The 22,542-nt window shown below is 41.6% G+C and overlaps 1 protein-coding gene across 1 annotated transcript in view; it reads left to right on the top strand.

Moving 5' to 3' along the window:
* The window catches only part of wwc3 (WWC family member 3), a 42,732-nt gene that overhangs the window by 14,137 nt on the left and 6,053 nt on the right, over positions 1 to 22,542 (top strand). Inside the window, exons 2-16 of the mRNA XM_040040104.1 lie at positions 5,826 to 5,935; positions 6,137 to 6,337; positions 6,733 to 6,809; positions 9,610 to 9,689; positions 13,544 to 13,673; positions 14,724 to 14,873; positions 15,039 to 15,112; positions 16,801 to 17,049; positions 18,533 to 18,622; positions 18,870 to 19,441; positions 19,926 to 20,046; positions 20,310 to 20,390; positions 20,481 to 20,567; positions 21,342 to 21,537; positions 21,631 to 21,801. Of these exons, the coding sequence (XP_039896038.1) occupies positions 5,826 to 5,935; positions 6,137 to 6,337; positions 6,733 to 6,809; positions 9,610 to 9,689; positions 13,544 to 13,673; positions 14,724 to 14,873; positions 15,039 to 15,112; positions 16,801 to 17,049; positions 18,533 to 18,622; positions 18,870 to 19,441; positions 19,926 to 20,046; positions 20,310 to 20,390; positions 20,481 to 20,567; positions 21,342 to 21,537; positions 21,631 to 21,801 (2,389 nt within the window). The remainder of the gene's footprint in view (positions 1 to 5,825; positions 5,936 to 6,136; positions 6,338 to 6,732; positions 6,810 to 9,609; positions 9,690 to 13,543; positions 13,674 to 14,723; positions 14,874 to 15,038; positions 15,113 to 16,800; positions 17,050 to 18,532; positions 18,623 to 18,869; positions 19,442 to 19,925; positions 20,047 to 20,309; positions 20,391 to 20,480; positions 20,568 to 21,341; positions 21,538 to 21,630; positions 21,802 to 22,542) is intronic.

Raw genomic sequence — 22,542 nt, 5'->3', positions numbered from 1 at the left:
TGGCTTGCTTGGTGTCAACATGAACAAGTTTCTTCAGAAAGGCGACTCGCTCCAGCTCATTGCTGCATCCTTCTCGCTGTCCGAGCCTGTTGTGTATCACTTTGTAATAATTCCTGTGCGAATGGATTTCCATTTGACAGAAGAAAGGTTGAAACTTTTCCGTTGTATGGGAATGAGTGCATACAGGATACTATCCAAAGTTTGGCGCATTTGTCACAAAAACACGCCGCACACCTTGACTTTCTTCAAGGGGCAACAGCTTGCTTTAGAGCTGTCATCAAATTGGAATTTGATTATATGATTGGATTTTTAAATGCTAAAAAACAAACTTATTTTAATGTGCTTTTGGAAGCACTAGTGTGCCTCAGTGTACCACGTGGGAACCACGGGCTTGAACCAAATGGAGCCTTTACAATTGTGAGACTGTCTCATTTTTGTGCCCCGTGTAGGAAACGTCCCGACTTAAATCTCTCACATTTTATTCAGGCACAGCTGTTTCACTGTGTCAACTGAGGCTGACTGTCAGAAAAGGTCGTAAAATTATTTTCTGGTTAAAAGTGGACCAGAAATGCAGACTTACTACACACAGCTAGCTTCAGTTGTCCAGTTTTTCTGGCTGAAACTATACTGTCACATTGGCCGTCTCCTGCTCTGTGCTGCTGTGTGTCCCTCTGGTGCTGCTGTGAGTTTTTTGTGCAGTGGTTACAGACTCTCCCAAGACCAAGACATTACTTGGAAAAACAGAGGCTGCTGTCACAAGACCGTGTAACAAACCAAACATTCAGAAATTCAGATTCAGATCTCTGAGAGGACATGTTTTTCCCTTTTGCCTTTTTTTCTTTTTTCTTAGTCTCCCCAGGGAGGTCAGAGGGCAGTTCAGGACTAACCTCCCTCTGACGTCACATAGCTTCCCGTCCAAAGCCTCTCGTGGTTGTTCTATTTCTATCACCATTTCAAATCACCCAAAATAAAGCAGAACTACTATACATTATTGCTGCTCTTCATATAACCTTGCATTGCTTTTTTACTATAGATTTTTTTTTTTGTCTCATTATTTCTCCTACAGTTCCTTTCTGCACATGAAACCTGACAGCAGCTGTGTTACAGTCAGTGTTTATTTAAGTATTTACAAGTGCAGTTGGTGTCTGTTTACCTTTAACAAACATTTAAAGCAGGAGCAGGTAGGGAGTGTGCTCTTGTTTGCTTTGTCCTGGTGTTTGGCAGCGGGACAGTGCACATAGTTCATCCCTTTAACCCTGCTTCAGCCTGCCTCTGGTAGATTTGAGCAGTTATTTGTGAAGCTGCTGCAGGCCTGTGCACTTTATTTTAGGGGAATATTTGGGTATTAAGTGTGCCAGTGTTTCTAGTTAGGAGAGGCCACTGATGAAGAAAATATGATCAAACAATTCATCTGTGAATCATTTAGTCTAAGTCGAAGTTTGACCTCTTCAGGTGTGGACATTATTAAAACATGAATGGGTCAGCTAGCTGTGGCTCAGGTGTTATAGCTATTGCATTGATTGATCCTTGATTGAAAAGCAAATTAAAAGTGTGTAAAATAAAACGGCATGTGAATATAAATGGTGTGGCTCGTAGACTAGAAAAACACTATCCTACCAATCAAATGCCGGGACAGTGATCTACTCACCTGTAATCCTACATGTAAAGCACATGTTAAAAGGTCAGCAGTTTGAAGGCGTTTCACACCTTCTACCTGTAATAATTTCGTTTACCGGTAATTGCTAATTGGTCAAGTCACAGCTCAAAAGCTTTGACGAGGAAACTTTTCCTGTCAGCTTCTCTTTCTTCTCACTTTTGTTGTGTTTGGTGTAACACTTGGATTTGTCGTTGTCAGGAAGAAGTTATTCAGGTGCTTCATCAGACAGTATTGTGAACAGTGAACGTGCTTAAGCTGTTTTGCTTGAAAAAAAATAATGAATCCATTTGTAAAATACCCAAGGCATCGCAAATATTATAAAACATACATTGCTATCCATGATTGGCCATGATCACTCAGCGGTCGATTCTTTGTATTGTCTTAAAGGATCGCATCATAATGTTGACTGAAGCCATTTTCTGGTTCTCAAAGGGGAATATTTGGGTCTTTGTTGGGTCAGTGTTTGTAGAAAGCAGAGGTCAGTTATAAGGAAAAAATGTATGTCGCACATAATACTTCAGAGGTTCAGCTTCTCTTGTCAGGACTGTAATATAAAAAAAAAACATTTATGAAACTGAGGCAAAGAAAATGTTGCCAGTTGCAGTTCTACTAACCTCATTTTGCTTCTTAACTTTCATAGCAGTAAACGGTAAATAACTGTCATACACGAGTTAAAGACGATGGCTATGCTGTGATTTTTGGGTACATGTACAGTGATTTCAGAAATCAGCTTTATTTCCTCTCATGTTCTGAAGCTTTTCTAATAAACACATCGGGGAGAAAGAGATACTGATGATCCTGCTCCAGGACATCAAGATGTTATGACGAAATTTTTTTTTTCTCTCTCAAAACTGTTTTCTGGAGGGGAAAAAAAAAATTGTCGAAAGGGATTTGAAAATTGGCCAAATCCAGTGTCAAAGCTGCTAATTTAGCAACGGTGAGGTGAGCTGAAGCATGATAATCACTGCTCTCAGTGAGAGGGATGTCAAGCATTGAAAAAACAGAATCCCCAAATCTGAAAACTCGATACCTACTCAGCTGAATATTAGGCTTCCTTAACTAATAATTTATGAACACATGTTTGAACGTTTAATACTGACTTACAACACATGCAGAGCTGCACTTAAGCAGCAGATTAGGGGTTTTATTGAATTGGAGGTAAGCTCCTGTGACCAAGCATCAATTAGGATTCAGTACACCTTTGTTTGTGTTAGAACGCCTTGTTTTTATGTCACTTCAATGAGAGCGAAGGGCTAATTCTGCATTGACTCATCAACTGGCTCTTAATCCGAATGCCAATTCTTTGACCGAAATGAGGAAGTGAGATCTGGTGAAGTGAGTTTGCTCTGAGGAATGCTGTGCAGAATGTCTCAGCGTCTCTCTCCGGGCCATCCCCTCATTGTATGCATACCTCGACAGGATCAGGACTAATGCGCTGTCTGCATTGTGAGCATAGTGTGGTGGTTGCTGGTCCTCCTTTTTCCTTTTGTGCTGATTTGATGGAAATTAGTTACTGTATGAACTGCTGTCATCAAACCCGCTGCTCCATGACTCACTGATATGATTTGTTAGGGTAGTAGAGATCATCATGTGTCAGGCTGTCATTTGCCTTGCCCTTGTTCTTTGTGGGGTTTTTTTGTTTTTTTTGGGGGGGGGAGGTGGCAACAGACTTTACTGGGCTACCTCAAGCTGGCTCCTTTCGATTTTGAGGATCAGCAGCTCTTCTCTGAGCCCCTCCTGCATGAATAAACTCTTCATGCCAGCTCTAAAGCCTAGTTTATGGTCACTGTTTTTGCCCTTGTGAATGTTGATGCATTGTAAATATGATGTCACATCCACTGGCATTCACTCTGCTTTGGTTTCATTTTCGCTATTGATTGTTGTTAGGCACACAGGTACGCGTACATGGGTGTACGAGTGGGTCAGCCCTCACCACCGTTTCAATGTTATATTGGTAAAGGAACTCAGACTCTCAGATTACAGAGTGGAAGATGCTGCAACAGCTGGAAAAGATGAGGCAACTATGAAAAAACCTCTGATCCCTTCTGATTTCTTCTACTCTACTCATTTCTGCCACTTGTGATCAGGATCATCTTTCAGCCAATGACAGTAACTCATGGCCATAGCTGAAGGTGGGATTGACAGCTTCAATTTAACATTCGGCTTTCTCTGTTCGCCACAACAGATGCCACTACAGTGCTGCAGTCTGTCAATTTTCCACTTTACTCTGGGGGGGATTGCTGCCTCATAATAGCTCAATCTGGGGCTAGTTTTTTGTAGCAATGTTTGTTATTTAGTGTTCACTTTTAGCCACAGCTAAATTGCATACCTAGTTTTAGTTTTAGATTTAATTTTATTAAATGCAGTTGGTGATAGTCACCTGACTGTGGCATCTTTCCTTCCTGTGTTTCTAATTACCGTTGGGTTCTCTGGTCAGGTGGTGCAGACTCAAGACAGACTTCTCTGTCCTGGACTTTCAGTTTTAGTCCTTGTTCTGCTCTACAGATCCAGTGGAGTGGGGCGAGGACTAGCTGCAGTCCATGGATGTGGAGTTAAACCACAGGATGTAATGATGCGTGAAAGTGTCAGCTGGTTGTTTTGCTCAGGTAGTTACTTGTCACAAATAAAGTACTTTATGTACACACATGCACATACTCACCGCTGCCACAAATAGAATGTAAATTCATAAACATGTGAAGGTCACTGACTCAAAGTCATTACATCTGACTCCAAAGCCTCCTGAAGCTCATGATTGACATATTCATTTGTCTAAAATCTGTCAGGGAAGAGAGAGACGTGTTTTTTGGCAGGGTAAAACAAATACTGAACATGTCATAAATGTTTTTTAGTAAATATATTTTTAAAGGTGCTATTGACATGTGGCAGTGGGTCATGAGCGATGGTGCAGAGGAGTCACGGACTGTATTGTGCATATGATCTGTTTAAGAATGCTTAAACAGATCATACTGGTATTATGGCATGTAAAGTTTGCTCTATGCACTAATTATTAGAGGTGGGAATCACCATACATCCCACGATACGATATTATCACAATACTTAACGCACGATACGATATTATTGCGATTTTTTTTTAAAAATATCTGCGATATTCAGATTCTGTACATAAAGGTTTATCAATATTCATTTTATCTAATATCAAAGTCTCGCACTCAGTCTTTCTCTCATTTCAGTCAGTTTTATTGTTGACAAACTGAACGGTTTGTATTACAGTCTAGCCCAACTTAACTGAATGCAACCATCTGGTACAATTATAGCTATTCTGAACTATGCAATTTATGAAAACTATGCAGCCCATTCAGCAACTGAAGCATTTGAAAGTAAATTAAAACAAAATATAATTTTACATTAAATAAAAAAGTTCTAAACTTAATTAAAATAAAACATGCCTTAAATTAAAATAAGTAAACTGTCATGTTTATTGCTGCCAAAAAAAAGTTAAACACATTTGGACAGTGAAGGAATGTCAGGATTCTTGCTCAGAAAAAGGATCAACATGCTCTGAAGTCAGAGCACAAAAACTTTTTTTGTAACAAAATATCGATTCCTGCTGTCCCTGTATCGATACATTATTAGCAAACAAAATATCACGATACTACACAGTATCGATTTTTTTCCCCCCCCACCCCTACTAATTATGCAAAATTTTGTATCAAGGTCATAGGTACATTTGTGAAAGATTTAGCTTTTTGACCATGTAGGGTTCACCTGCCTGCTACCACTTATAGTATATCGAGCAACTTTGTTATTTGATTGGTGCATTTCAGGTTATGATGTTTGATGTTTTTTATGCCAATTTCTGTGAAATGTATTTTTGCATTTTTGAATTGTGTTGTTTTTCTCGTATTACACGTTCTCAACTGTTTTGGTCATTTAACCACACGAACACATAAAGAATAAATGTTTGCTTTTGTTCATTAGAACTTAACACACCATTTTACTGTATGTACATAATAAATGAGGCAGAAAATGTATTTGTATGAATGTTTAAATGAGAGTAACTAAACAGGATGGGAATGTAGTGAGGTTTATTGATCAGTGTTTTGATATTGAAAAAGAAGTGAGAGTTTGCAGGATACATGTTTTTATTCTGTATATGATCTTCATTGCCGGTTATTGTTTGCACTGAAATATTCTCAATAATTTTCAGGATCACCAAACCGCTGACGTTCGCCGACTGTGTTGGAGATGAGCTGCCTCTCGGGTGGGAGGAAGTTTATGACCAACAAGTGGGAGTTTACTACATTGACCACATTAACAGTGAGTACATTAACTTGGCTTTTGTCCCCTCAGCATAAAAATTAAGCATAAGTAAATGCAACTTGTATTAAAAAGACTTTATTTGACTATAACTTGGCAGAGTGAAAGCCCACTGAATTTTAATACAGTGTACTTATAGTTTGTAGTTTCACATGTCTTTGTGCAATTATTTGTTGACTCCTGTCTTTGTCGTCCTGTCAGAGACCACCCAGATTGAGAACCCGCGGACTCAATGGCGGCAGGAGCAGGAGCACATGCTGAAGGAGTACCTTGTGGTGGCCCAGGAGGCCCTCAAAGCCAAGAAGGAGATATACCTGGTCAAGCAACAGCGACTGGAGCTGGCTCAGCAGGAAATGATGCTCTTCCACGAGCTCTCTGAGGACAATCGCTCCATCGCCAGCAGTAAGACGCACAGATGTCCTTCACTCGTCTGATAGTGTACACCATATTTTGTTTTATAATAAGATGCACAAAGGAGATGAACAGAAAGGAATGAAAATGGATGAGAAAAATATGAGCCTGAAGCTCTCATGGGAACCAAACGTGACCTTGGCTGACCCAGTTATCTAGTCTGGACATGTATTACTGCTGATATCCCTTTAAAGACTTTTGGGAGGGGTGCAGGTCTATAGAAAATTTTCCAAATCCTCCCTTTTAACTACCTCCACCCAATAAACCCTGATTCCTGCCAGCTGTCACACACACGGTGTCCAGGGGGCATCTGAGAGATGACACCTTAAAATCATCACGGCTAACTAACTCTAACCTGTCTGCTTTTCCTTTCTGTGTGTCCACAGCGGTCTCTGGCTCCTCCTCAAACGCGAAATACGACCCTGACCAAATCAAAATGGAAATAGCCTGTAGACGAGAGCGGGTAAGTCATTATCGCAGGAGAACAATGGGCTGCAGTGAGGGGCCCTTTTGGGCAGAGAAAGGGGCTGGGGTGTGGCCCCTACAGGATACAGTGGCTCTGGCCTGGGGCCTCAGGAGGATGAGGATGAGATCATGAAGGGGTCAAGCTGAGGTCCCTGATGGGGTTATATAGGACATTTCTCTCTGATCAGTACTATGGGCGAGGGTGTTTCTCCTGCATGAACAACATTTTAACCTGAAGTGTTGAGTAAGGTGTAATTTTGATGTTACTGAAGAAATCTGTCGACAAATCAGAGAAATTTAGTTTCTTTAAAGATTATATTGACAAATTGGGAAAAGTCCATAAATAAACATATTTACAGTGATTAAAGACCAGATAACTCAGATTTCCTGGTAATCAATGAAGGTCAATAAAATCTGTGTTAAATATTAGGATTCATTTATGTGACCACCATCATTACAGTAATATCAATGCAATCAATGAAATAGTTTTAGACTGATTGGAACCTCTTGTATCCACTTGTAACTCTCTATTAAGAACTTGCAGCACGGTGGTTAGCACGGTAGCCGCACAGCAAGAAGGTCCTGAGTTCAATTCCACCATCAGGCCGGGGTCTTTCTGTGTGGAGTTTGCATGTTCTCCCCGTGTTTGCGTGGGTTCCCTCCGGGTACTCCGGCTTCCTCCCACAGTCCAAAGACATGCAGTTAGTGGGGATAGGTTAATTGATTAATCTAAATTATTAATAGGTGTGACTCTGTGCGTGAATGTGAGCACGAATGGTTGTCTGTGTCTCTATATGTTAGCCCTGCGACAGACTGACGACCTGTCCAGGGTGTACCCCGCCTCTCGCCCAATGACAGCTGGGATAGGCTCCAGCGACCCTGGAGAGGATAAGCGGAAGCGAATGGATAGATGGATATTTAAAAACTAATATGACCTTAAAAGATACACGTGTTCATTTCCCTCTCCATATTGTTATTATTCTTGGACTCTACAAGCACAGCTTTACATGATTTACTGTTTACAGTGATCTTGGTTTATTTTATACTGGGCCTTGGTGCACCTTATCACCCACAGACAGTATAAAAGGTGGATCGAGCTACTGTCATGTCATTTTGTTGTTTTTTTTTTGAAGCCTCGATGAGAGTTTTGTCCATCTCCATCGTAGTTGCCGCAGACCGGATCTGATTGTGAGGGGCGGGGTCTGACCGTGAAAATGCCCATCCATTGGGTAACGACTTGTGATTGATGGGTTTTTAGACATTGAGTTTCCTTTCTATAACACAGATAATCCTCCATCTGGCCATCTGGTTGCCTTCAGAAAGAAGGCAGAAAGCTTCATCCCTGTTTATACTGTCTTTGCCATCAGCTCACACTCTGGAATGAATTGTTTAGCCCCTCCCACTTTTAAAACAGACTTTCTGCTGATTGGTTGTCTTTTAAAAACTGAGGGTTTTAACAGCATACGGGTGTAGCTGTGTGCCTGAGAGGCTCATATTAAAGCTGTTTATTCTCATTGAGCTCGTAGAGAGCCAAGAGTAGAAAAAACTTGTGGAACTGAGAATTTAGAGCGGTCTGAAGACTGAACTGTTTCTTTCACAGAGATTCCTTCTACATAGGCGGACCTCATTTGAAACAGTGGGATGTTCAATGAGCGCATGCTCTGTGGTAACTGTAATAACTCCCCTCTGTTAACATTCCCATTGTCAGCATGTTGGGATACTGACATAAGCATTCATAAGCTCTTCTTTCTAATAGGAGTATGGCATGACCTCATCAAAAGCATCTTAACTACAGTTTGTGTAGGCTACAGGATAAGCAAAGTCTGACACTGTCCCAGATATGAACAATATTTATTGGAACAGGTTGGCAGCCTTTTTAAAGCAACATCATCTTCCTTGTAAGGATCTGAATATCGTTCTAGGTTTTACTTATGGGATGGAAATGGTATCTGTGTTGTTTATCGATGTGGCCCTCATGAATTTGTGCACACACCGAGGAAGAAACGATTGCGAGGAGAAAAAAGGGCCCTTAAATCAGGAAGATTCTCATTAGGCAGATGTAAGATCAATGTGTTTGTACTGCATTCAGCTCGCAGCTGTAGCTGTTAGTGCAAGAAAACTTTAGTCAAAGCAGCCACAGCACTAACATTATGCCCAAAATATGTTCAAATAGGTGAATTATTAAAAAAAAAAAAAAGACCTTCTGTGCAGTTGAGGTTTAGGGGGAACTATCCATAGGGACCTGTTTGTTATAACAGGCTCTAAACATGTTTATTTCTGCTGTAACCTGGAGTCAGCCTCAAGTGGCCATTAGAAGAGCTGCAGTTTTTTGACTTTGTTGCTTCTGTGTTTAAAAATAATTCAACAAACATCAGATAAATTAGAATAATGCCTCTTTTTAAAAAAATCTTGACTCCCTATATATTGTATTACGGGCCTTCTCCTAACCTTTATTTGTCTCTAAACTTGGTAAACTAAAATTCACGTGCCCTCTGTAACTCTGAAATAGTTCCCTTTCCCTATTTCATATTAAAATAATATTTTTAAAAATCTTTAACTGGGTCACACTTCACAGCCACCATATCAATTATAGATTTCTATTTTTCTAAACCCTCTCATGCACAAAACGCCTCAGTGTGTGACCCTGTGTGTGTGATTGTGTGTGTGCGGTCCTCTATATAAACATAGCTGAGCATTCCTGTATGTGAATAGTCGTGACTTGGCACTTTTGGCCGGTGTCGGTGGTGAGAGAAGCCCATTGTGTGCCACGCTAACCCGGTGCTCGCTTCTGTCCGCAGCTCTCCCGACTGAAGCAGGAGCTGGCCCAGGTGAAGCAGGAGCTGCAGTATAAGGAAATGGGAGTGGAGACCCTGCAGGAGTGAGTGTTCCTCTGCCTCTGTGTGTCCCAGGCCCACCCTTCCTCCCATGGCCGCCTTTCTCCTTCCTACAACACTCGGCCTTGTTGCTCCCCACCCAGCGGCCTTTTCCCTTTTTTATTCTTTCTCACACTGTATGTTTGGTCTCATCCTTTAGGTTCCTTTAAAACCTTTTCCCTTTCCTCGCCACACTTTTATGTTGTCTATATTGTTGAACTGAGCTTTCAAATTTAAATATTATAATCTTTTAAAACAGTTTCCACTGCTCACAGTTTAGACACTATTTCGTTTAACTAAGACTGATTCAAATTTCAAAGATTTCAAGCAAAAAGGCCTTTGACTCATTTAAAAAAGAAAAAGAAGATATTTAAGTTAATAGGAATATATTTTTCACTTTGTGATTTCAAGTAACTTTTCTCTATTATTCATTGTACTTTCTTCTAGTTTTTGTTGCTTTTCACACACATTCACATGGCGTCTTCCTGTGCTGGGAACATTTCTAAGCAGCTCCAAATTTCATGTTAGAAATAGAAGCTCCACCTCTGAGAGGAGAAAAAAAGAGAGAATGTTTCAGAAAAGGCAAATGGAGGGAGTTTTTGATGGAAAAGGGGACTCCACCTCAGGAAGAGGATGCACCAGTGGAGTGCAGAGAGCCAAAGCTCAGCCCGGAGAGGAAGTTGTTCCATGGAGAAGGGGGGGTAGAGGTGGAGGGGGTGAAAAGGGGGGGAGGTGTGGGCTTGAAAGCAGTTTCAAAAACACAGAGATATCTGGCAGCAAATTCCTCTGCACTTCCTGAGTCCTGGCAAAGAGTCCCTTATCTCTTAGATAATACACAACTCAAGTGATTCCCAGAATAGACAGGAGAATACACAGCTTGCAGAAAACGGAGACGCATCCTCTTCTTGAATTTTTTTACGTGCATGTATACGTGCTCATATGCGTGTTTATGTCTTTGTTAGCCTTTGTGTATGTGTGTGCGCGTCCCTTTGTTCCCTCTGGGTCACCCGGTAGGGCTGAGGCCATGAGGAACCCTACGGCTGTTGTTTTGGGGATTTTTTTTTTTTCTCCAATCTCAGCTGTTGTCAGCGATATAGCTAATTGTTCTCCACGCCATGTCGCATCAGATAAAGCAAACCAACAGTTTCTGGTGTAGAGCCCTCCTGCTCCTTAATCTTCATTGCTCGACTTAAAGAATTCAGGAGTTGGACTTAGGAGTTTTAATCTTTTGGACAGTTTGCCATACAGACGTCTCATCTGTTCTCCATCTTATCTTGATGAATTTCTCTGAATTTTTGGATGCTTCACATGCTTCCTCTGACCTGTTTCTGTAGCCAACATCGCAATCAGCAACTCTAAGAATTGAACTAAAATAAATGTAAGCATATATGATGCTGTACGGCACGGGGGAGGTGGGGCGGTTCAATACAGCCAAGCACAGAAGGGTGGGCAGTGTCCTGTTTTCTGCTAAACACATAAACCTATAAACTCCTCGGCCCTGCCAATGGGCCGGGGGGAACAAAGCAGGGCTTGTTTTGGGAGGAAGAGGCAGGGTCGGGTGGATGAACAGTACCTGCTGTTGAAGGAGAGTGAAGGAAGCGGGTTGTGGCGAGAGGGGAGGCCACGTGCCAGGTCCACTAACGGAGGAGGCACGGTCCTGTGCTCTTCCAGCTCCCCACCAACCAACCACCTACCTAACCACACACACACAGACTAGGGATACAAGATTTACTCTGCAAGCACGATGAAATGCGCAGATAGGTCATATTTGGTGTACTGTGATATGTTTTTGTTTATTTTTTTAATGTCATGATTTGTAGGATAAATCCACGCAGAGATTTCACCTGCTAAATCAGGGGGAGCCCAAACAATCCCTGATTGTTGAAAGTAAACGAACGGAGCCTTTATACCGGTCTGTCACATGCAGTTTCAGTATTTCTGAACTAACCACAGTCTAAAGAAACACTTGACTCATTCATGAATACAATACAGTAAGACTTCAGATGTTCATCAGATTATTTTTGTGACTTTACTCACCACTGACAAGTTTTCCAATACAAAGCACCGTATCTTGTTGTGCAAGTGAATGAGAGATTCATTCCTAATTTTAAACTACTTTAGATAGAAATAAGAAAGTAAAGGTAGGTAAGAGTCAGATTGGTGATAAATAACAGTTCAGTAGAGCCGATTAGCTCTCATTCTTAATCCTTGTGCTTCTTTTGGTACTTACTCTTATTACTTTTAGTGTCCGAAATTAAATCCATTTCAGTTTTATCCTGTCTTAAAGTCAAAGATGAACAAAGATGCTTGAAAACATTAACATAAGTTTAAACTTTTAGTTCTGATATCAATCTCTATGGAAGCCCAAAAATGACAGAAGACTCATGAATGATTATCAGAAAAAAATAATATATTTGTTTAAAAATCTTTTTATATTATTAAGTAATAATGTTCAGTTTGCGGGCTTCATATATCCATCTCAACCTCACTTAGAAAATCACCGACATACATGATGCTGATATACCTTTTAGTTTAGTTCATTAGGACCCACGTTAGCTACAGCCGTGCAGCAACGTTTCTCCCTGGAGGTCATAAAGGGAAACTTTACATTGTTACAGTGCAGCAAAGCTACTTAGAGACGTAGCAAATTAAAAAAGCTGTAACTCCAAAAACACACACGAGAACACAAGCTTGTTAAAACCGTCGGACCATAAAAAAACTGGTTTGTCTTGTGTTGTCTTCATAGCTCAGTTCATTAGTTGGATTGAATTTGATTTTCAGCAGATGTCTTTTCAAACATCTTTGGTTTTAAGCTTTTTAAGAACATAGGAAAAATACTGAAACCATGAAGGTTTGCCCTCTGGGACCAGGGCTTTCAGAGTGTGGCCTGTGGGTTAAAGACTGCCCTTATTAACATTTTATGGGGCGTCCATGAGTGCTGACTGCACTACTATACATTTAATTAATTCACAGTTCATGTCATACTGTGATAAAGAAACAAAACACAAGAACAAGGTGGCATTTCTCTTCACATTTAACTATTCTAGTGTTACCATCACAGCAGGCTTCCCTTCATCCACCAGCTTTCTACTGCTTATCTGGGCCCTGTGCTCAGACCTCTCTCCCACCATCTCCTGCAGCTCTTTCATGGGGATATTGAGTCATTCCCAAGCCAGGAGAGGCATATAAACCCTCCAGCATGCAGTGAGTCTGCCACAGGCCCTCTTCCTGGTAAGTCCAGGAACGCCTCACATCAAATGTGCTGGGAAACCACCTCCTCCTGCTTTCAGTTTGGAGGAGTAGTGGTTCTACTCCTGAACCCTGTCTCTAATGAACATCCCAGCTGCCCTTCAGAGGAAGCTGATTTCTGCCCTTTGGTTCTTATTTTTTTTTTTGGTCACTACCCAGAGCTCATGGCCATAGGTGAGGGTGGGAACGTAGATCGACCAGTAATTCTGAACAGCTTCCCTTTCACGCTTCGCTGGCTCTTCCTTATAAAAAATCAGAGGAGTGTACACATCACTGCTGATGCCACACAAAGCCATCCCCATTCTCCTGTCCTTCATAAACAAGGCCCTAAAAGCCCTCCCATCACAGGGAATTAGTCACATGGGCCTTCAGTTACCCTGACAGTTACCTTTACTTTCAATGAATGTAACAGCCACTTTAAAGTAAAAAAAAAAAAAAACACCCACACAAACTACAAAACAACAACAAAAAAAATCAAAATAAACCACATTACATGCCACTCGGTCATAATGTTTCGAGAGCCCTTGCTGTACATCAGAGCTTCATTATACTTTGCAAAAGCCAAGAGTGTCTTAGCAGATATAAAATGTGTATTTTTTTTACCTTCCAGGATTGACAGAAAGATGTCCTCCAGTCAGACAAACTACAAGCTGGACGAGGCTCAAGCCATCTTCAACGAACTGCGTAGCATCAAGAAGGCCATCAGCACAGGCGAGAAGGAGAGGCAGGACCTCATCCAGGTGTCTGACTTTTTTCCCCCTTCTTCTTTAAAGATCATGTTGACTTGCTAGCTTCAGAAGTTCTCAGTTTTGTTTTTTTGTTTTTTGTTGTTGACATGTTCGATACTGACCTCTAGTGTCTGTCAGCCTCTGCTACTTCGCCTCATTGTCTATTATTAAAGCACATTTCCAGACATCTGAATCACCCACCAAGTTTCAGGTTTTGTCAGCAAACCAAAATATACGACGCAGCAATAAATTGTGAATAATCGAGCGGTAACAGGATGATAATGATGACCACATTTGCAGATGCATTTCCTGGCAGCATCACGATCTATTTTTGAGCACGCAGTGGAGGCAGATGACACTTTTTGACATATTTTTTTCTTTATCAAAAGAAAAATTCACACAAGGCATTTAAGAAAAAGCAAACGATCAAACGTTTATCATACAAACACGTTAAAGCACCTACTCACATAAACTAAAACAGAGGCATTTAATTTGGCTAAAAACTCCCTGTAATAATTCAATAAAAACAAACTCTGCATGATTCACAATAAACAATTACACTGATAACAGAGAAAGTAAAAAACGGTCTCCAGACCTTTTCAGACTCGTCTTCTTTGGCCTTCAGTATTTATGTTATTCTTTCTAGTAGAAGGTTTGATGTTAACTTTTATTTTATTTTTATTTTTTACCACTCTGGCTGTGGGGGCATTTTCCAAGCTATCTTTAAGTGACCGTAACTGGTGACCACCAAAGAAATTTGAACCTTTTTTTCTTCTTCTTCTTTCGACTGCTTCTTTTAGGGATCACAACTACAGGTCATCTGAATCCATCTCACCTTATTCCTAACATCCTCTTCTGTCACACCAACCCTCTGCATGTACCTCCTTCACTATGTTCATGAAATTTCTGAGGTCTTCCTCTTTCCTCGCTGTCTGACAGCTCCATATTAAACATCCTTTGTCCAATATGTCCACTGTCTGAACTGTCTCAGCCTCTCTTTGAATTATTTAAGAGTATAAATATGGAGTTGGAAATGAACATAACGTGTCCTCTTTCTCACAGAGCCTGGCTAAGCTGACTGTTAATTTCCAAAGCAGCTTGTCGGTGAGCGATTCGGCCAGCGAGATGGCGAACAGCACTGGGACCGTGGGTGACTCGTGCAATCTGCAGCAGTACTGTGACACTGGCTGTCAGACTGACATCATGGGGGAGGTAGGAGACGCCGCTACACCTCCCTGTCTCACCCTAAATTAATAGTCAGCATCCCAGATGATGAGTGTATTACTTTATTTAACTCCCTGCATAAATTTGAAATGACTAAAGCCAAATAATCTGATCGTATCGTGTAATCTGGTCCATTGCCTTATTTCTCTTCAGTATGTTTCCCAAGACTCCTCATATTTGGTGGACAAAGTGAAACTGAACTGGCAGTACGAGGAAGCCAAGAAAAAGTAAGTGTGCCTGGCTGTTTGTTATTCGTACTACTATGACACACCAGCAGTGGGAGGATGTGTTATGAATAGTATTTGCGCCCGGTGGACGTGGCTGCTGAGCGATGTCTGGCCGGCAGAATGAGCTGGGTGGTCACATTCTTGCCTGGCCACGCTGCTGCTGCTGACTGTGTGCTGCCTTTGTGCACACAGCCAAAGGGAGAGGACTGCCCACCGCCAGCCTCCATGTCAAACCCTGTTTCTCCGCAGGGTGATTTAATATAGACACTGTTTGGCTAAATATATCCCAGCTCGCCCTATAGCGTAGACCAACTTATATGTTGGCAAAATCAACACTGGATAAAGCATGGAATTCCTTTACATTAAAAAAAAAAAAAGGGTGCTTACGAATTCAGCACAGGTTCGTCCAGTAATTTGGGCTGTAAATGTGACTCGGGCCACTTCGGTTAAATCTATGTGTTAGTTTGGTCACCATATCAGGATCTCTCAAAAAAATCAAGGGAACATCTCTCACTAATTCACTGAGGACAAATGTGATGATGTGACAGCAGTCAGTGGAAATTCTCAACTGTTTGAAGGCTGGATTCAAAATCATATCAATGATTAAAGTGAGACATTGAAATCAGAAGCTAATCCAGCTGATGTCATCATGTGTCCCAGTACTGCGTACCAACCCTATGTGCCTATATGCACTGACACTCTTACGAGGAAGCTCATTTAGGTCAATTGTATCTGTGATGCTGTTCTGGCGGATTGCGCAGCTCATGGGCATAGGAGAGGGTCGTTAAACGAGTAAATCTGTTTTGCTTTCACACTCGGGTCATGCCTTATCCAAACTATGTGTCATTATTATAAGAAAATTAAATTACAGTGGAAATTATATGACCCAGTTCACAAAAATGACAGACGGTGAGAAAATCTAGAACAAACTTCTGATGTTTGTGTTGTCTAATGATTCCTGGTCAGACCGTCTGCCAGCTATAAAGAGGTTACGGCAGCAACATCCTCAGTTATTACTTTGGCTCGATACACATTAAAAAAAAAAAAGATTCATGTTGCTGTTGTGACCCAGCAGCTGTAGTGCCAACCATGACATCAGGAGGGGAAGAGAGGGAGGGGGGAGACCTGTGGAAACTTGCATGCTCTGTCACTGAGTCACTCTGTCTGAAATCCATCTCACATAAACACAGTTATTTCATCCAAGCTGAGAAATCACTCTGTGAGAACCCAATTAACTCTGAGCAAACATCTGGATCGTATACACCTGTAAGAGCACTCGCTGATGCAGCAGGTAGCTCGGGCAGAAATTACAGACACTGAATGCTGTCATTATAAATCACAGCATGAAGCGTCAGCAGGGCTCAAGTGTGCAGTCTTAAGTGGGGCCGATTGTACGTGTGTTGCTATAAACACTTGTGCAGAGTAAACAGAAGCTGTACATAATGCTGCAGGTAGCATTTATTCAGCAGCCGCTCATAAAAATATTAATATGGGGCCACAGAGGTTGTGAATGTGAGTGTATGTAAACTTTAAACCACAACTATTATCATGAAGTTCTGAGTCTGAAAGACTGATTTTTTTCTTTTTTCTTAATCATGGTATGTGAATTTAAAGTGAACATGAAATTTACGATGTAAAAATGTAAAGGGTTTATACAGCATGTGTAATCTTTCCCGCTCCTCTCTCAGGGTGCAGAGCATACAGCACCAGCTAGCACAGCTGGACAGTGAGAGCTGGTCGGGGCGGGCCGAGGCAGACCGCGACCGGGACTTCTTGCAACTCCTGCGCGAGAAGGAGGCCCTCCTGCAGGAGATCATTCATGTCAGCAAGCAGCAGCACCTGCCGGAGAAGCTGCTGGAGCTGGAGGAGGAGCGCTCCAGGCTGGAGGAGGAGGTGCAGAGGGCACAGAGCTCCCAAAGCCAGGGAGCCAATCAGAGGTGAGAATGATGACAGCGTGCTCTCTGACAGGCAAATTTAAGATGCATAAACAAATAATACAGTAAGAGCGATAATTTACAGTCAGGTGCACTTTAATGTTATTTAATAATTATCAGGTTAATAAGTAACAGTTATCACCAGAACACACCAATAGCACCATATTGGATATATAATAATAATAAAGACACCTGAAGACTCATTCCACATCCAAACAGATGCCAAATGAAGCCAAAGGTTATTTTGTGTCATAAATGAAGATGATCTCAAGGTGAATGGTCTCACCATAACAGTAGTCAAGCGATCGAGTAAACAAAATGTGTATCACAGTTCAAATTACAACTCTTTATACAAACATTTTCATATTTTATTTAATTTTTTATGAACACTGAAAAGAGAAAGGAAAAGCAATAAAGTGTCCATTAAACAAGTATGTTACCCAGCTTTTTCCTCTACACCCTTTAAATGTCAGGGGGAGGGGGGAATAAGCAAGAAAGACATAAAAACAACAAAACAAGAGAGGCCACAGAGAAACGAATGGAAAGAAGTTTATAGCAAGAAAATCTAAAGTCTTATAGATGGAAATGCTGAGCTGTCATGTGGTCCTCTCGAGTAATAGAGCCTGTGAAGTGCTGCCAGTTTTTTTTTTTTTTTTTTTTTTTTTTTTTTTTGTTTTGTTTTTTTAAATCAGCTTGCTTTACCTAACACGTCACATTGTTCTACATCCATTAAAGGTACTTGGAACAATAATTTGTTGACACTGTATGAACTGAGAGTGGTACACATTGTGTTTAAATGTTAACAGGGCATCAGTATTTCCAATCTTTTTACACACATTTGGAAATTATTATCTTCTCTGCCCCATCATCGCCTCCACTGCCTGCATCATAGCTGTCATATGTCTGTGAACTTAGCAGCCTGTGGGGTTTCTTTTTGGGGATGCACATATACTCACATACTAAAATGAAAAGCTGTAAATCCATCATCATAAATCGCAGTGAGCTGTTGGACTTTGTGTCCATTTCCATACTACATACTAACTGTCAGCAGGTTTCCGTATGTGGTTTGTTCACACTGGAAAAATGACAAACCAAAGAAAACTCAAAACAGTTTCCATGCAGAAACAATTTGTTACTGATATTTTTATTTATTGCCCGCTTTGTTTCAGCTTTTTATCGCACACTTTTTAAACATTTACTAAAACCTTTTAGAATGGGTTTGACGTGTGTATAAAAATGAGCTGATCAGGGGAAGGATGCCTCAAATAACTCTCCTTACATGAAACCATAACATAGTGTATCTCGTTCAGTATCAGATTAGGTTTGCAGCTGTGTTCTTCTAGAGGGAATATACCAGTGCCCTCATAGCCCAGTTTATCCTGTAAGATTAAAACGCTGTGAGCTGTTACACAAGCCTGCCGGCTGATATGTGATGCCATACATTGAACTCTGGATTTCTTATACATCGAAGTGAATCTCCCAACAGGATCCTGCAGCAGGAGAAGAGGAATGTTCTGCTGAGACAGCTGGAGGAGGCAACACGCATCACCACCTACCTTCACTCCCAGCTGAAAAGGTGCAGCACACACTCCTAAAGTTCCTCAGTCATTGTCTGCGTCTGCTCTCTCATGAGTCACATGTTCTGTAGTTTTGCCACCACTGGGAGTTTTAAATTAAAGTGAAATTGTAATCAAAATAAAACAGAAGTGCAGACAGCTTTAAATAACTATAATAAATAAAGTTTTCATTTACTGAATTCATAAAAGGCATTATTTAGATTTCTACCCATTTCTCTCCTGCTCCTTTGTCTTGTCTGCCTCCAGCCTGTCGGCCAGTTCTCTGACCGTGTCGTCCAGCAGCAGCCGCGGCTCTTTAGCCTCCAGCCGGGGTTCCCTGGCGTCCAGCCGAGGCTCCCTCAGCTCCATCAGTTTCAGTGACATCTACGGTCTCCCCCAATATGAGCGCCACGAGGGCGCTGGAGAGCCCCTTGAGCCTCACCTCCGTTACCTGCTTCCCCCAGAGACCGTCTCAAGAGACTGCTCCATGTTTACCCCCGACCCTCTGACCCAGAGCAAAACCAAACGCTCCCACGACACCCCGCAGTCCCTGGCTTCGCTGTCCTCCCGCTCCTCGCTCTCCTCCCTGTCACCGCCCAGCTCGCCAATGGACACGCCCTACCACTCTGCCCCTCAGGACTGTCCCCTCACCCAGATGACGGAGGAATACATGGAGCAGGCGGGCCGCGGTATTTTAGAGGGGCTGCGGGCGCAGTCACAAACCCTATCACACACCTCCATGATAAGCAGTGAGGAAACGGTCAGCCCGGCCGCTGTGCATCAACTGGATAACAAGATTCACAGAGACAGTGGGGCTCAGGCGGCTTTCACCTCCACAGGTAAGCGAAGAAACTCTGTATAAACCTAACTCAGAGTTCACAAAAAAAAAAGTTATCTATATGGGTCAAAATGATTAAAACGGACACTGTGCTGTTTTCTGTTTTGCTGTTATTATCTTGTTTTGCCTTTCTGCACATTTCCTTATCGTCACTGTAGACATTCAAGAAAGTTAAAATTCACTCTCTGCCAAGATATTTAGCTACTTAATTTGATTTAATTATAATAAATGTTCACAAAAACCCCAAAGAAGTTGAGTTTGTGGGTAATTATCAAGATCTCAATAAAAGAATAAAGGCAAAAGAGCAGAAATTCTAAATGACACAATGTCTAATCAGTAAAAGACAGCAAGAGACAACAGCTCACTCATTCTGTGAGCTGCTTTTCCTGAGGCAGGCTGTCTTCCTGAGACTCTAAAGATATGATTTTACCTAAAATGCTAAAGCCTACCTGCTAATGCATTGAATTAACTCCAAATCTTTGTAGGAGTTACTCTGAGGGGAAACAGTGCCAACAGAAGTGGCAGGAGAGCCAGGAGAGTCTCTGCAGGTGTTTCTGAGGATGCTCTGGCCACCGACAGCGGGGTGTTTGAGGCCTGGGGCAGAAGGTGAGTAGAGGTCCATTCTCACAGTATTAAAGCTAAACTTGAACACCTCCTAGTGGAGAAGGAGAGTACTACACCCGAAATAAGAACGCGTTCAGAATTTGTGACTGTGGTGTTTGCATGGCATTGCATTTAATTATAAATTCAGGTAGTTATAATCCTGTCCATAGAGGCTTGACTACCTTTAGTAGACTAAACAAAAAGCTTGTGTCCAGTAAAGTGGGAAAACTCTTTGCTCATTCACCATTTTTCCATTCGTCCAACAGGGCGGAGGAGTTTGATGAGATGTCATACATGAAAGAGCTGACGTCTGCGAGCGAGCCCACCCAGATCCAACTGGGACTGCTGTGAGTAAACAAGTTAGTGCAGACAGTGCGTGGGTGGCAAAGCTCGTTCCTCGTTAATATCTCTGGATGAACTGTATTCTCTCTTCACAGGTGGGAGTCCAGTTCTCAGTCTCTGCGACTGCATCTGTTACAAGTCAAAAATTTAAATAGGTCAATTGTGAGAGACGGCTATAAAGTGTGAGTACTTTCAGCTCTGAAAATGAAAGAAATACTTGTGGAAGAGTTAAAGTGGCAGAAGGAGATGACTCTATATTAATCAGATGGTTAGTTTACGGGATGCACAGGGAAACTGCTGCTACTCCAGTTTAGGTTAAAAAGAACAGACTTGATGGATTTCTAGTTTAAAAGTCAACTTTTTAAAGAATTTAGGCAGTTTTTTTTTTTTTAATCATTAATTTGTTTAGCTAAATTTCCCATATCTTTTCTAACTCGTATTGAGACTGTCAGGCCACTGAGATGATAGGCCTGGTGCACAGGCTGGAGCATTGGCTCACTATCCTGTTTTTATTACATGGAATAAGAATAAAATATCAACAGCAAAACAACACTGCACAAGCTGTATTCAGCCATAAACATTACAGTTAAAAGGATGTCCGAGTACTTCGTTAGACTTTCCTTGATCTTTGCACTTTGCGTTTAAAGGCACCCACTTATCTCCAGTTTGCCTCCTGCAGTTGTTCGTGGAATATCAGGGGAAGAAATTTCACAAACTGATATGTTGCATCCTATTACAGAGGAATTTATTGAGCTCTTTAGAACAGCCCATTTTTAAAATAGTTGTTTAATGTAAAGGCAGACTCAATGACAAAGGGAGTAGAAACTTCCTTCTTCCTATAGTGTTCCTTTTACTTGAGCCAACACTCTGAATGTTTTCTGTCTCAGCACTGTGAGGACACTCATTCGCATTAAGTAGAAGTCTGAGTATTGTTCTTTTCATGCGTTGTTCTTCAGGTATGTGAAGGTGCACCTGATTTCACTGGACGGCAGCAGGGCCTGTGCGTTTTACTGTTGTACAGCATTGGAGCCACAATCCCAGATGACTTTCAACGAAGGCTTCCGCATTCCTGTCCCAGCAAACGCCCTGGCGGTGTGCGTTCTGCAGCTGTCTGTCTGCTCATTGGGACCTCAGGCTCAGGAAGAGCTGCTGGTGGGTCTGAAGGGCTCAGCTACCATAACCCCACTGCTGGTGGAGACTGGGGTTACAGCTGTTCAGATTAAAATGTCCTGTGTTTGCCTGCAGGGTAAAGCCCAGGTGAGCCTGGCAGATTGTGAGGGGAGCCCAGAGATGGTTTACCACTGGCTGCGAGTGCAGATGTTGAATGGGACAGAGTCACAAAGGCCTGAACAGAGGAACGTCATCCAACGCAGACACCAGGATGGCCAGGTTGACGAACAAAGGCCCGGAGCCATGGTAAACATATTTTATTTAGTCAATAACAGCAGTGTCAGGAAGCAGCTGGACGGTGCTGCTCAGATAAAAATCAGTTAAAAACAAAGACTTTGGCTGTGTGACTGCGTCTGGAGGACCTGGTCAGGGAGAATTCAGACCAAATATAGTCATTTTGCCCAAAACATTAAGGTGTCAAATCGCGTATATAAACCAGGTTGACATTACAGTTGCTACATCCACAATACAGGGAGTGCAGAATTATTAGGCAAGTTGTATTTTTGAGGAATAATTTTATTATTGAACAACAACCATGTTCTCAATGAACCCAAAAAACTCATTAATATCAAAGCTGAATGTTTTTGGAAGTAGTTTTTAGTTTGTTTTTAGTTTTAGCTATTTTAGGGGGATATCTGTGTGTGCAGGTGACTATTACTGTGCATAATTATTAGGCAACTTAACAAAAAACAAATATATACCCATTTCAATTATTTATTTTTACCAGTGAAACCAATATAACATCTCCACATCACAAATATACATTTCTGACATTCAAAAACAAAACAAAAACAAATCAGCGACCAATATAGCCACCTTTCTTTGCAAGGACACTCAAAAGCCTGCCATCCATGGATTCTGTCAGTGTTTTGATCTGTTCACCATCAACATTGCGTGCAGCAGCAACCACAGCCTCCCAGACACTGTTCAGAGAGGTGTACTGTTTTCCCTCCTTGTAAATCTCACATTTGATGATGGACCACAGGT

The sequence above is a fragment of the Simochromis diagramma genome, unplaced genomic scaffold (assembly GCF_900408965.1).
Source record: "Simochromis diagramma unplaced genomic scaffold, fSimDia1.1 OVJJ01000026.1, whole genome shotgun sequence".
Taxonomy (NCBI): Eukaryota; Metazoa; Chordata; class Actinopteri; order Cichliformes; family Cichlidae; genus Simochromis; species Simochromis diagramma.
Note: the sequence above shows the minus strand (reverse complement) of the source record. Positions and strands in the feature narration are given on the sequence as shown.